The sequence below is a fragment of the Mus musculus genome, chromosome 6, assembly GCF_000001635.26.
Source record: "Mus musculus strain C57BL/6J chromosome 6, GRCm38.p6 C57BL/6J".
Lineage (NCBI taxonomy): Eukaryota > Metazoa > Chordata > Mammalia > Rodentia > Muridae > Mus > Mus musculus.
This window is the reverse complement of record NC_000072.6, coordinates 39,664,085-39,677,230: the sequence shown is the minus strand read 5'-3', so window position 1 is coordinate 39,677,230 and position 13,146 is coordinate 39,664,085. Positions and strand designations below refer to the sequence as shown.

At 37.7% G+C, this 13,146-nt stretch overlaps 1 protein-coding gene across 16 annotated transcripts in view; it reads left to right on the top strand.

Moving 5' to 3' along the window:
- Braf (Braf transforming gene) overlaps window positions 1-13,146 on the top strand; it is a 122,428-nt gene that overhangs the window by 48,428 nt on the left and 60,854 nt on the right. For 10 of the 16 annotated variants that reach the window (XR_001785085.2, XR_001785086.2, XR_001785087.2 and 7 more), the window contains 2 exons: window positions 10,882-10,994; window positions 12,125-12,227. Coding sequence is in view for 13 of the 16 variants with exons in the window: in XM_011241139.3 (XP_011239441.1) it covers window positions 10,882-10,994; window positions 12,125-12,227 (216 nt within the window). In the remaining 3 variants the exon portion in view is untranslated. The remainder of the gene's footprint in view (window positions 1-10,881; window positions 10,995-12,124; window positions 12,228-13,146) is intronic. The other 6 variants (XM_006505358.4, XM_006505355.4, XM_006505353.4 and 3 more) reach the window with 1 other exon arrangement.

The window sequence follows — 13,146 nt, the reverse complement described above, 5'->3', positions numbered from 1 at the left end:
TCTTTTTTTTAAGATGCATTCATTCATTCATTTGTTTGTTTGTTTTATGTATATGAGTACACTATTGCTCTCTTCAGTCACACCAGAAGGCACCAGATCCCATTACAAATGGTTGTGAGCCACCATGTGGTTGCTGGATATTGAACTCAGGACCTCAGGAGGAACAGTCAGTGCTCTTATCCGCTGAGCCACCTCCCTAACCCTTCTTTTTAATTTTTATTTGTGTATTTGTGTACATGGCTTCACTATGTAGCCTCGGCTGTGGAACTCACTACATAGATCAGGCTGGCCTCTGACTAACAGCGACCGGCCTGCCTCTGCCTCTTCAAGTGATGGGATGTTAGCATGCCTAACTGATCAAACTTCATTGGCACTTAAATATAAGTACTAGTTAAACATCAGTCAGGAGCCAGGCAGTGGTGGCACACGCATCCCAGCACTTGGGAAGAAAAGTCAGTCAGGAGACTGAAGAGGTGGCTCAGCAGTTCAGAGCACTGGCTGCTGCTGCAGAGGTCCTTGGTTTGGTCTCCTGCACTCTTAGGTTAGTCCACAACCATCTGTAATAACATTTTGAGGAAATTTGGTGCCCTCTTCTGGCCTCAAAGAATACCAGGCATACATATGGTGAACTACTGAACAGGCAGGCAAAGTACGCATAAGAATAAAATAAAAACGAATGCATCTTTTTTTAAAGACGAGATTAGAATTTCCAGATTTAAGCTTGTATCAGGTAAGATTCTTTCCTCTGTGTAATCTCCAGCCTAAATTACCTTTCAGTTACCTTTCAGTGTGCTAGTGTTTTCCTCTTGTGTATGTAACTCCTAAAAATTGTCACAAAATTGTTAGAAACAATGTACCAGTAAGAAACATTTAAAGCAGAGAAATCTCCTGAGTCCTCAAGTAAAGCACATATTGTCAAGTTCAGCCTTCATAATTAACGTTCCTGGAAAACGTAAGCCATAGTGCTTTCGTGTGTGTGTGTGTGTGTGTGTGTGTGTGTGTGTGTGTGTGTGTGCACAAGAGTGGGGGTGCTCACAAGGCCAGAGGAGACATTAGGTCTGCAGGGACTGGAGTTATAGGTAGTTAGTTTTGAGTCACCGGACAAGAAAGATCCTGGGGACTGAACTCTGTCCCGTAGAAAAGCAGCCCGTGTTCTTAACCACTGGTCCATCTCTCCAACTCTATATGATTGCTTCGAACTTTAATTAGAAGAGTTGCAAGTCAGCTAAAATCAAAGTAGTTTCTCTTTGTTTTTGCTGTGAGACAACAGAAATTCAAAGTACAGTGGGTGTTTTCCAGTATTCCAAAACTCCTTTTGACTTTTAAAAAATGTTACTATAAAAGCATTTTGCCCTAGAGTCTAGAATTCCTGTGTTAATGATCGGATTAGGAACTAGCAGAGTTGCCAACTACCCACATATTTTTGGATTTTGACCTTACTTAGAAAATACTGTTTTTGGTCTGGGTGTAGTGGTGCACGCTTTTAATCGAAGCATTTGGGAAGCATTAGCAAGCAGAACTCTCTGTGTTCAAGACCAGCATGGTGTACCGGGACAGCCAGAGCTACACAAAGAAAAAACCCTGTCCGGGAACAAACAACAACCAAAAAAAAAAAGGAAAGAAGAAAATACTGTTTTCTAACACTGTTAATTATCAAGAGTAGATTTTTACACACTTTCTTCCTGCCCTTTCTTCCAGGAAGAGTTGATTGTGATAAAGCAAACTTGGAATTACTTAATTTTTGCACAGAATAAGCTCAATTTCTAAAACAAATCCAGTTTTGTCCTCTTCAAAAACCAGGAATGTAATGTAAAATTATTTGTAAATAGCTATTCTATCTCTGAAGCTTAAAAAGTGAGTGGACACCCACCCCCATCTCTGTCTTCATTTTGTTGCCTATACTTGTGAGAAGAGCGTGGGCCGGACAGATGACTTGGTGGTTAGAAGTACTGGCTGCCTTTGCAGAGAAGCCCGGTTCTGTTCTCAGCACCCACGTGGCAGCTTACAGCTGTCTGAAACTCCAGTTCCAAGGGACTGAATACTGTCTCTGATCTCTGTGGGCACTGCATGCACGCGATGCACTTGCATGTGATGACGTACATGCAGGCAGAACACACAGAGACACAAGATGAAAGGAGTTTAGGGGATTGGCTACACAATAGCATGAAGATTAACCTTGAGCAGTTCACTTTTAAAAATAATTAGGATAAGACTTTGTTATGTGTATACTTTAATACATTTTTAAAGGGACAGTATGGTCATAATACACAAAGTTAAAATATCTCTAACTAAGATGACCCAACCATCTATTTTGAAGTGTTTTTCTGAGCATGAAAAATAATGATTTGTTTTGTTGTTCTATTTCTCATAACTCCAAGTTCCTAATGTCCGTCAACAAGTAAATTGTTAAATTGGTCCTTTGTTTACATACCTAAAACCCAGTGGTAGCTCAGTGTAACTTCAATGCCGTCCTGATTTGTGTATGGAGTTCTCGGTTAGTTGGACTTACAGAAAGAGACCCCATCTCAAAAGTTTTTTGTTGTTGTTGTTTTTGTTTGTTTTTTTTTAAACTAAAAACAAAAAGTCAGGGATATTTTTGAAAAAAATTGTGTAGGGCTTTGGAGATGGCTCAGGAGTTAAGAGCACTGTCCTCTTCCAGAAGACCCAGGTTCAATTCTTAGCACCCACCTGGTAGCTCACAACTATCTGTAACTCCTGTTCTAGGGGATCCAACTCCCTCATACATGCAGGCAAAATACCAGTGTTCACAAAATAAATAAATTAAAAAAAAACTGTGGTATATCTATATATAAAGAACATAGTTTGATACTAAAGTTACTGATAGTCCTAACACCCAACATAGATGAATCTCAAGAAAAATATGCTGTAGAAAAGAAGGTAGACAAAAATAGATGCATACTTTGTAATTCCATTTATATAAATTTCTAAAATGAATTCTTGGTTATATATGGTGGTGAATACATATAATACTCTCACTTAGGAGATGGTGGCAAGAGAATTAGGGGTTCAGTCATCTTTGGCTACATAGTTAAGTCTTTAAAAACAAAGGCAAATTTTTCTATAGTGACAGAAAGATGTTTAGTATTTGTCTAGAAGAGGATTAAGGAAGGAAGGAGGTATTACATTGAAGTACAAGGAAACTTGCAGAAAATTATGCATATGTTCATTATTGTAAATATTGTAATTGTTTTAGTTGGGATTTCAATTTCTATAATGCAACACTATGACCAAAGCAAGTTGGGGAGAAATGAGCTTATTCTGCTTACACTTCCACATCACTGTTCATCCTCAAAGAGGTCAAGGCAGTAACTTAAACGGTAAGAACCTGGAGGCAGAAGCTGATCCACAGGCTATGGAAGGCTTCTGCTTATAGGCTCGCTCCCCATGACTTATTTAACGTGCTTTATTACAGAACTCAGGTTCACCAGCAAGGGGTGGCACTGTTCACAATTTACTGAGTCCTCCTAAGTCAATCACTACATAAGAAAATGCCTACAGCCCAGTCTTATGGAAGCATTTCTTAATCGAAGATCCCTCCTGTCAGGTGACTCTAGCTTGTGTGACAGAAAAAGTAGCCAGAACAGGATATGTGTGGTTATGTACGGTGCGTATTAAACTGGGTTCTCCACATCACTGCAGTTTATCCCTTACCTCATTCTTGGTTTTCATTGTGAACCTTTAAAAATGCTGCTCATCCTATTCTGCCTTGTTTGTTTTTATTTTCTCTTATTTTATTATTACTATTTTAGATGCTTGTTTATATTCTGATGAGAGAGGGGGTTATAGATTTGATTTGGGTAGGTGGAGAAGTGGGAAGGAGCTGGAGGAGGGGAACTGAAATCAGAATATATTATATGAAAAAATTATTTTCAATAAAAAACAAAGAATGCTGTTAGTCATAGAAATATATGAAATAGATTTTAAGGAAAACAATTAAGGACAAGGAGAGATATATTAAAAAGCAACTTCACCAGACAATTAGAATACTAAGTATTGTATTTAAACAGTTCTTTGTCAGTTATCCATTTTCATTTTTGATCTTTTAAGATGAGGTCTGTATTCTGTGCTGATCTTGTACTTAAGATCTTTCTACCTCTACCCCATCAAGGGCTGGGATTTCAGGTTTATCCCAGCATGTAAAGCCTAGATGTCATTCTTAATATATTACAGGTAGGTCCTGTAGACATTTAAAAAAATATACTTTTTCAGGACACTTAAAGTCTTTACTATATTTTTAGCAATAAGGAATATCCAAAAATGCAAATTCTCTGAACATACTGCAATTAAAATAAAATGAATACCAATAGAAAAGCATGGTTTAGAATTGTAGTTACTCTCAGCATAGACTAAAAAATTCTAAGGGAAATTAGAAAGTATTTTTATGAATAATAAAAATAATGCATAAAATTGTAGAATATACAAAAAGCAATATAAAATTTGCCTTTTAATAATTTATATGAGTTTTTGAAACACCTAAATATGAATGAGAAATAAGATCAAAGTAATGTTAACAATCATAATAAAGCCCTAACTACTGTACAGTTATCAATTTTTAAAATTACATGTAATAAAGGTCTGAGAGAGTAGCTCAGGAGATAAAGCATTTGTTGCTCAAGCCTGAGCTGGAGGACTGGTGGTCAGAGCCCCAGAACTCTTAAGGATAACCCGCATTGTGGCTACCTGTATTCTCATTACCCAGAAGATAGAATATGGACCCCTGGTGCAAGCTCACCAGCTAAACTAGCAGGAATCCTCGTGCTCTCTCTTTTGCAAGTTACCTAGCTTCAAAAAATCATGTGGTTAGCAATTAAGAAAGAGTTAATGAACTTTGGGCCTCTATACAAACATGAGCCCATGACATGAACATACTCATATACTGACACCATACACACACACACACACACACACACACACACACACACACACACACACACACACTATGACTAGGGCTGAGGCAGTAACTCGGAGGGAGTACTTGCTATTATATTCTGGGTTTGATCTCCAGTAGTACTAGAAGTAAATAAAAGTTCATAACTTGAAGTATAAAATTCAGAAACAAAATGGATTCTTGGGTTTGAGAGATATATATAGCTCAGTGCTAGAACTTTTACCTAGCATGTGTGAGGTCTTGGGTTTGATTCTTAGCAAGATACATATATACATGCACACACACACACATTTTCAAAAGCAAATAAAAAAAGAAATAGAAAATTGTAATAAAGTGTTGAAGAACATGAAGGTAAGAGAAACATCTATTGGGGCAGAGATTCAAGGGAGCAAGAAGGGAAACTGGTGATGGTGGTTATCAGGACATATTTGTATACTTGTATGAAATTGTCAGAAAATAAATATCTTTTTTAAAGATGGAAGAAGCCTTGTAGCTACTGAAAGTTCTCTTTGTTTCTGAAACAGAGATCCTGGAAATTAGACTGTGACATTTGCATCATGACAGGCATATGTTTTATTTGATATTAACATTGTTATATGTATGTGAAGTCATAAAAAGTGAAATCCCAGCAAGTAGGTAGACATGAGAAAGTATATACCATTCAAGAAAGAATGTTGTAAAACTGTGTCACTCAACGGGTGAGCTTTTTAGTGGCAGTAAATTATAAAAAGATAAATATGTAAGGAAAATTAATAAAAGATGGTTTCTTCTCATAAAGTACAAGTTTTCCTCATGTCATAAAGCTTTGAGTTCTCCAAGGAACAAGAACTTATTGTATCCTATCAGAATTTACCCTTTATATCAGATAAAGAAAACTGTGATGTTTCTATCTGACTGTTAGATGTTATTGATTGTCTAGTTTCTTCATTTTCATGAGAGTATATAGTGTACTTGGAGCATATTTCTCTCACACTCCACTTCTCACCTGGTTTGGGATGTGTGGGTAGGTGGCTTTATGTTCCTGTGTGTGCACATACACATGTAGGCATGCATGTGGAGGCCTGAGGACATCCTGAGGTGTGTCAGGAGTCATTTACCTTGCTTTTTGAGATAGGCTCTCTCACTGGCCTCGAACTCAGCATGCAGGGTAAGCTGGTTGCCCAGTAAGCCCTCAAGATCCACTTTTCCCTGCCTTCCCAGTACACATGCTGCTTCATCCAACATGTTTGTTTGCTTGATTATGTAGACCAGACTGGCCTAAAGTCACAGAGATCCACCTGCCTCTGCTTCCTGGGTGCTTGGGATTAAAGGTATGCACCACTGTTATTCCTGACTCACATCTAACTTGCTTATATGAGTTCTCAAAATTCACCTCAAGTCATCATGCTTGTCAAGTAAACACTTTACTAACTGAGCTCTCTCCTCAGCCCTTCAAGTTTTTTGAAATAGGATCTTACTATGTAGTGTTTTATTCAGGGCAATCCTTCTGTCTCAACCTCTAAGTATTAGAATTATAGGCATGAGCCACCATGCCTGGCAGAAGACTTCGTCCTAAATCATTTTGAATTTGATAGTTTTTTTATGGCTATAATAAAGACCATGGCCAAAAGCAACTTGAGAAGGAAGGGTACTTCCATGTCACAGCCTAAGAAGGTCAGTGCAGGAGCTCAGGGAGGAACCTGGAGGGAAGAGCTGCAGCAGAGGCCATGGAGAAACAGTTTGCTGGGTTGCTCTCCGTGGCTTCCTCAATCTACTTTCTTAATCTCATCTAGGACTTGCCTGATGTGTCACCACCTCCAGTGAAGTAGGTCCTCCCACATCAAGCATTAATCAAGAAAATGCTCGCGGTTCAAGGCATTGCCTCAGTTAATATTTTTTTCTTCTCAAATAGTTCTATATCAAGTTGTCAAGAAATCACCCAGCATGCTGCTGCCAAAAGGATTTCTCTGAACTCCACATGTGTACACATACATGCCCACTCACAACGCATCATGTGAAATCAAAATATATAAATAAGGGAATGTAATTTAAAAATGAAATCATGCCCTACTTGTATTTATGAAGTAAGAACTGTTTGTGGAGTCGAGAGAAATAAGATAAAGTTGTTTTGATTTTAGCCATTTTGACGGTGAGGAAGTAATAGTAGAAACTTAAATTATTACCAGTACAAATAAGTAAGTGTATGAAGTAGGTTAAGAATAAAAGGATATTATTAAATAGGATATATTCTACAGCCCCAGGAAATAATCCTCCCTCTATATTTTTAGCCACAGTGTATTTTGCTTACCAGTTTTCAGTTTATAAACCATTCTCATGTGTTCTCATTTGTCCCCACAGCAAGTTTGTGAGGGCAAGTGCTGAGTGCAGCACTGTGGAACCAGGACATTCTAGGTTCCACGGAGGTGCTAATAAGCCTTTCCAGCAGTGGAAGGGCTTCTTTTGTCCTTGGCACGTTTTTTAACTGATTAACCTATTTTGGTTTGATTAGCAGTTTAGTAGTAAGAGATACAACCTTTGTAAATGGCCCTGGTTCTTTGCAAGTTAAATTCCGTTTGTCTAGGAAGTACTTTAATTCTAACGTCTTCACTCTGAAGTGTTTTTAGGGTATAAGAATCCTCTTAACAAGACTGTGTTGTAAGCATAGCATATCATAGTTTTCCTTAAAAACAAATTGGTCTGACAGCCGAGAAAGATACAACTTCAAGATTAATTGTCATAAAATCACAAAGCTATGTCTTGGTCAGGCTTACTATTGGCGTGATGAAACACCGTGACCAGAAGTGACTTGGAGAGAAAAGGGTTTATTTGGCTTACACTTCCACAGTAGTACTGCTCATCATTGAAGGCAGTCAGGACAGGAACTCAAACAGGGCAGGAACCTGGAGGCAGGAGTTGATACAAAGACCATAGAGGGGTGCTGCTACTGGCTTACTCTTCATGGTTTCCTCTGTCAGCTTTCTGACAGAACCCAGGACCACCAATCCAGGGATGGCATCACTCACAACACACTAGACCTCCCCCAACAATCACTAATTAAGAAAATGTCTTAGAGGTTTGTCTACAGTTCAGTCTTATAGAAAGAAGCATTTTTTTTTTCCAATAAAGGTTCCCTTCTCTAAGATGATTATACCTTGTGTTAGGTTGGCATAAAACGAGCCAGAGCTAGCTGTATATTTAAAATTGTGTCCGAATCTACATATTGGTTTGCATATGAGTCCTATGCTAGTTTACTTAAGAGCTGTTTCGTGTTTACATATACCACAAACTTGCTTCTGTACCACCAAGCCGACCACGGTGTATGTGATCTGAAATGCTGGGAAGCAGGAAGGACAGGAGTGCAGAGTATGGGTATGTAAGTTTAAGGCCAAGCTGGGCTATATGAGATCCTGTCTCGAAAAGAAAGAGAAAGAGAGAATACAATATCACACACATACTAGCACAAATAATTCAGTGTATGACATTTTTTGATGTCCAACCAAATCTTTTTTTGGGTGGGGGAGGGGTTTGAGACAGGGTTTCTCTGTATAGCCCTGGCTGTCCTAGAACTCACTCTGTAGACCAAGCTGGCCTTGAACTCAGAAATCCACCTGCCTCTGCCTCCCGAGTGCTGGGATTAAAGGTGTGTGCCACCATGCCCAGCTGTCCAGCCAAATCTTAAAGTGAATCCTTAAAGTTTTGTAAAACATTGTACTATAGAAGATTTTAAACACATGCAAAGGTAGTGAATGACTTCTCATGGATTTTTAATCAATACTCATTTCAGGGTTTTTTAAATTTTTTTATAATAAAGTTTGAACATAACTGTTTTGTTCAAGTGTGAATTGCCCTGTGGTAAATACATATTCAGACAAATATATATAGTGTTGTTGACTCCGTAACATGAACTCGTGGCTAACATCCCTGTGGCTGAGGCCTGAATTAAGTTTCCCCAACACACACACACACACCTCCCTACCTCTTCCCTGCCAGACACATTACAGTCTTCTCTGGGCTTAGGAGCTCTAAACTGCACTTAAGTACTGTGCTGGGAAACCATCTGAAACAGAAAGCACATAGGTTTATGTAGCAGTAGGTAGGCTGGGAATAGGAATAGGATACAGATTTGTATTCTGAAAGCAGAAAGGTAAACTGTTACTTTGTTCAACCTTAGCTCAGACAGTACATGAATAGGTTTTTCACTGATCTTCATGTATCCATAAACACAATAAAGTTTTTTATATTTTCCAGTGAGTAGACAAATACACACATAATTCCTCACAAATAATGAGGGTTGCCTATATGTCTAGCTATATCTTGAATACTTAAAATTATGAGACCCTGTTCCCTTATGACAAACTTAAGATAGGGCCGCACTCTGTTAACCTGGCTGGCCTGGAACTCACAGAGCTAGGTCCTCCTGCTTTTTGCGTCCCAAGTGCTTGGATTAAAGGTGTGCACCATCATACCCAGCAATAGTTTCAGTGATAATATTAAACTGTGCTTATTTCTAAACACAGGTCCTACCTAGTAGCTTAAAGTAATTAAAGTGACTGTAGCAGTAATCTTCTATTACCTAAAACACCCCTCCTTCTGACTTCCCTAATAAAAGCTGTACTCCCTGTAATCTTTCTGCTTCTCTTTAGTCTTGCAAATTTGCCAGGTAGATGAGGCATGGGAAGGGCTAAACAATAGGATTAACCATTTGCCTTGCCCTCTCCTCCCAGTGTTACTTCTCCTTATATGAGCTTTGTTCTATCAATAGATAGTGATATCTTGATATTAATGTTCTAGGAAATATGTATCAATTGGCACACTCTTAACTACACTAAAACAGGAGCATCTCTCAACCAATGTCATATGTCACTTCAAATAAGACTCAGGTACAATTTAGAAGGTCATATATCTAGTCCTGGACCTATTGCTATCATAAGGAATTAGCAGCTGATTAACATGTACATCATTGAATACTAGAAAAAGCTATTGATAGCCCCAATAGTAATATGAGATTCTAGAGAAGGTCGAGTTCCCAGATAGAGACACTAGGGAAGTAAGTATCGAATATCAGATTGATGCCTGTCTCTGTATGTGTGTGCCTGCCTGCCTCACCTGCACCCTCACCTGTCTGTCTCTCTCTCTTGGATGGTGGTGCATATGCACATGTGTATGTCTGTGAGTGCATGCACTTGTAGAGATCAGAGATCAATGGCAGTTGTTTTTATCACTGTTCAACTTGTTTTTCGAGACAGGGTCTCTCTTGTGAACCAGTTGGCTGACCAAATGACACAGCCCTCCCCCAGGTCCACACTGGAGTTAAAGATGTGCACTGCTACACTCAGCTTTTTAGTGGGTACTGAGGACCCAACTCAAATCCTTATGTTTGTACAGCAAAAGCTTCACCCACTGAGCATCCATCCAGCCTTCCCATATAGCCTAAGACACACATTTTCTTCTGCTATATTCAGAGTCCATAAGGCATCTCTTAATAATCATCAGTGTAACCAAGGACTTATTATACAGCTTGCACCTTTGGTCAAAATAGATGTTTACATCTAGACATAGTAGTGTGTGCTTACAAGAGTTGTGAGGCTGACATAGGAATATCTAGAGAACCAGGCAAGCCTAGGCTACAACAGGCACTGCCTCAAAAAGCAGACAGCAACATTTTTTATTTTACTTTGAGTGTTGACCTTTAAGTATTTTCAGTGGTGGAACCATACTATATTGGTATGTGCAATATAGTGGATATTATGTTTTCTATTCATGTATATGTGTATGTAGTTTTAATAGAAGATGTACACATCTTTTTTTTTCTTTGTTTCAAGCTGATAAAATAATAGTTACTTGGTATAATTTCCTTTGACTAATGAGTAAATTATAGACCCAAGGAATCCATATGATATTTTAAAGATGTTATAAGGTAAATGACTCAGTTTTAAAAAATGATTTGAAAGAAAACCTCCTTCCTTTACCTCTTGCATGTATTTATGTCATAGGTACCCGCAAGATGTGGTGTTACAGTTCGAGACAGTCTAAAGAAAGCACTGATGATGAGAGGTCTCATCCCAGAATGCTGTGCTGTTTACAGAATTCAGGATGGGTATGGTTTGTATGTGTTGTGTCATTTTCTTTGAAAGAAAATTAGACATAAAGCTCTGGGGTTCTTTTGTAGTCTTTCTGCAAATCTCTGGAATGGAGAATTAACTCAAGGACTGGAGAGGTAGCTCAGAACCCACATGGCAGCTCATAGCCATCTGTAATTCCAATTCCAGGGATCTAAAATCTTGTTGTCTCCTCAGGTATGCATGAGGTGTACAGACTTAAATGCCAGGAAAACACCCATACACATTAGAAAAAGAGAGGGTATTTATTACTAAAAGATTTAGAACATCAACTTAAAAAATTGTACTAATACTACTCTTGAAGAAATCTTGAAGACTATTGATAATTTATTTGGTTTTGTTGTTTATTCCTATGACAAATGCCTTTATTAGAGTTTATAATTTCCTTAATTTGTGAACAATTAAAACAGCAGTTCTCAACCTTTCATAGGGGTTGCCTAAGACCACTGAAAATATAGATAATTATTTACAGTGTGATTCATTACAGTAGAAAATTACATTTATGAGTAGCAACATAAATGTTTTTATGGATGGGGGATTGCCACAATATGAAGAACTGTATTAGAGGGTCACAGCATTAGGAAGGTTGAGAACCACTACATTAGAATGTGATCTGTTTAGATAATGTGCATTTCTATAGTCTTCCTTTTTAAATACCAAGCTCATAGTTCCACAAAAAGTTACCAAAATTTACATTTTAATATTGAAGTGTCTTTTCATAAAGTAATATTGTTCCGAGATGGTTATGTTTTGAATCTACATCTTGAGGCATGTTGTTCCTTGGATGGTCTTTTTCTCTGAATTGGATGGTAAGACCATACCTGTGTGTTTGTTTGTTTGTTTGTTTGTCTGTTTTTTAAACCCCAGGAACAATTTGGTTTTGACTGTTGTAGGTTTTTCTGGACCGACTTAAAAGTAAATATATTTATACTGCTCTTTGTTTAAAAGTAATACATTTATTAAAGTTAAACTTAAAAATTAAGACTTTAATTTCTAATGATTGAAAAGTACAGAGCCAAACTTTCTTAATATTAGTTCCTCTGTAACCATATTTGTATACACACGTATATACTGAGATACAGTAATCAAGAAAGGTTTTTGCCTTCCTTTTTTTCAGAGAGAAGAAACCAATTGGCTGGGACACGGACATTTCCTGGCTTACTGGAGAGGAGTTACATGTTGAAGTACTGGAGAATGTCCCACTTACAACACACAACTTTGTATGTATCTATTCATATTTGAATTGTCAAAGCTGGTCAGTTTCTTTTGAATTTTTTTATTTAGTGAATATTAAATACAGATGAATAATTTTGTGATTGATAATTGGCCTAAATTCTGTTCTCTAAAATCTTGTATTTGAAAAGTTAATATTTATTCTTTCTTTATAACTTAAAAAACATGTACTATGTCTCTTAAATGAACAAATAAAAACCAAACAAAATTAGTCTGATATGAAAATCTGCCTATGAAAATGAACTTTTCCTAGAAATCGTCATGTGTATAGATGCAGGTAACAGGATAGTTCTCTATGTACACAACTCCAGGGCAGTGAGCACAGCGTACTTGCTTTTCCCTTCATTACTTCCCATTCCTCTCTCTCTTTCAGGTGAAAACTGGGGTCATGCTGTGTGATCGTCTTCCTTTTAATTTTCTCCTCAGTAGGATTTGCGGGTGTTAATTCTATTTCAGTACGGCTAGCTTTATTCTTGTAATGATTGCCTAGTAGCCTATAAGAAGAGAAATTGAGGCTTTTTCTCTTATTTTTATTTTTATAAAATGTAACATGTAGAGTTAGACTGCCTATGTCTTGACATACAAATTGTTCGCAAAGATTAAGGGCTGGGTAGGAAGCAGCAGAGTTGGGTATTGAGTTCTCCTTGAGACTTTATCTTGTCTTTTTTGCCTTTGGTAAAACCTAGCTTAAGTTTGTCACCAGCCCGCAACAGCCTCCTAACCACCCCCCACTCAACTAAAACATCTTTAAATATACTTAGAGTCTGTTCTAAACTAAGCATAAGTTATGGCCAGAAGAAATAATAGATCTTTTTGGTTCACCTTTATTCACAAGGGTATCTTTATGGTTTGCATAAAATCCATCTTTAGTACTGCATACCCAGTACCTTTTACCCTTCTGCTGTT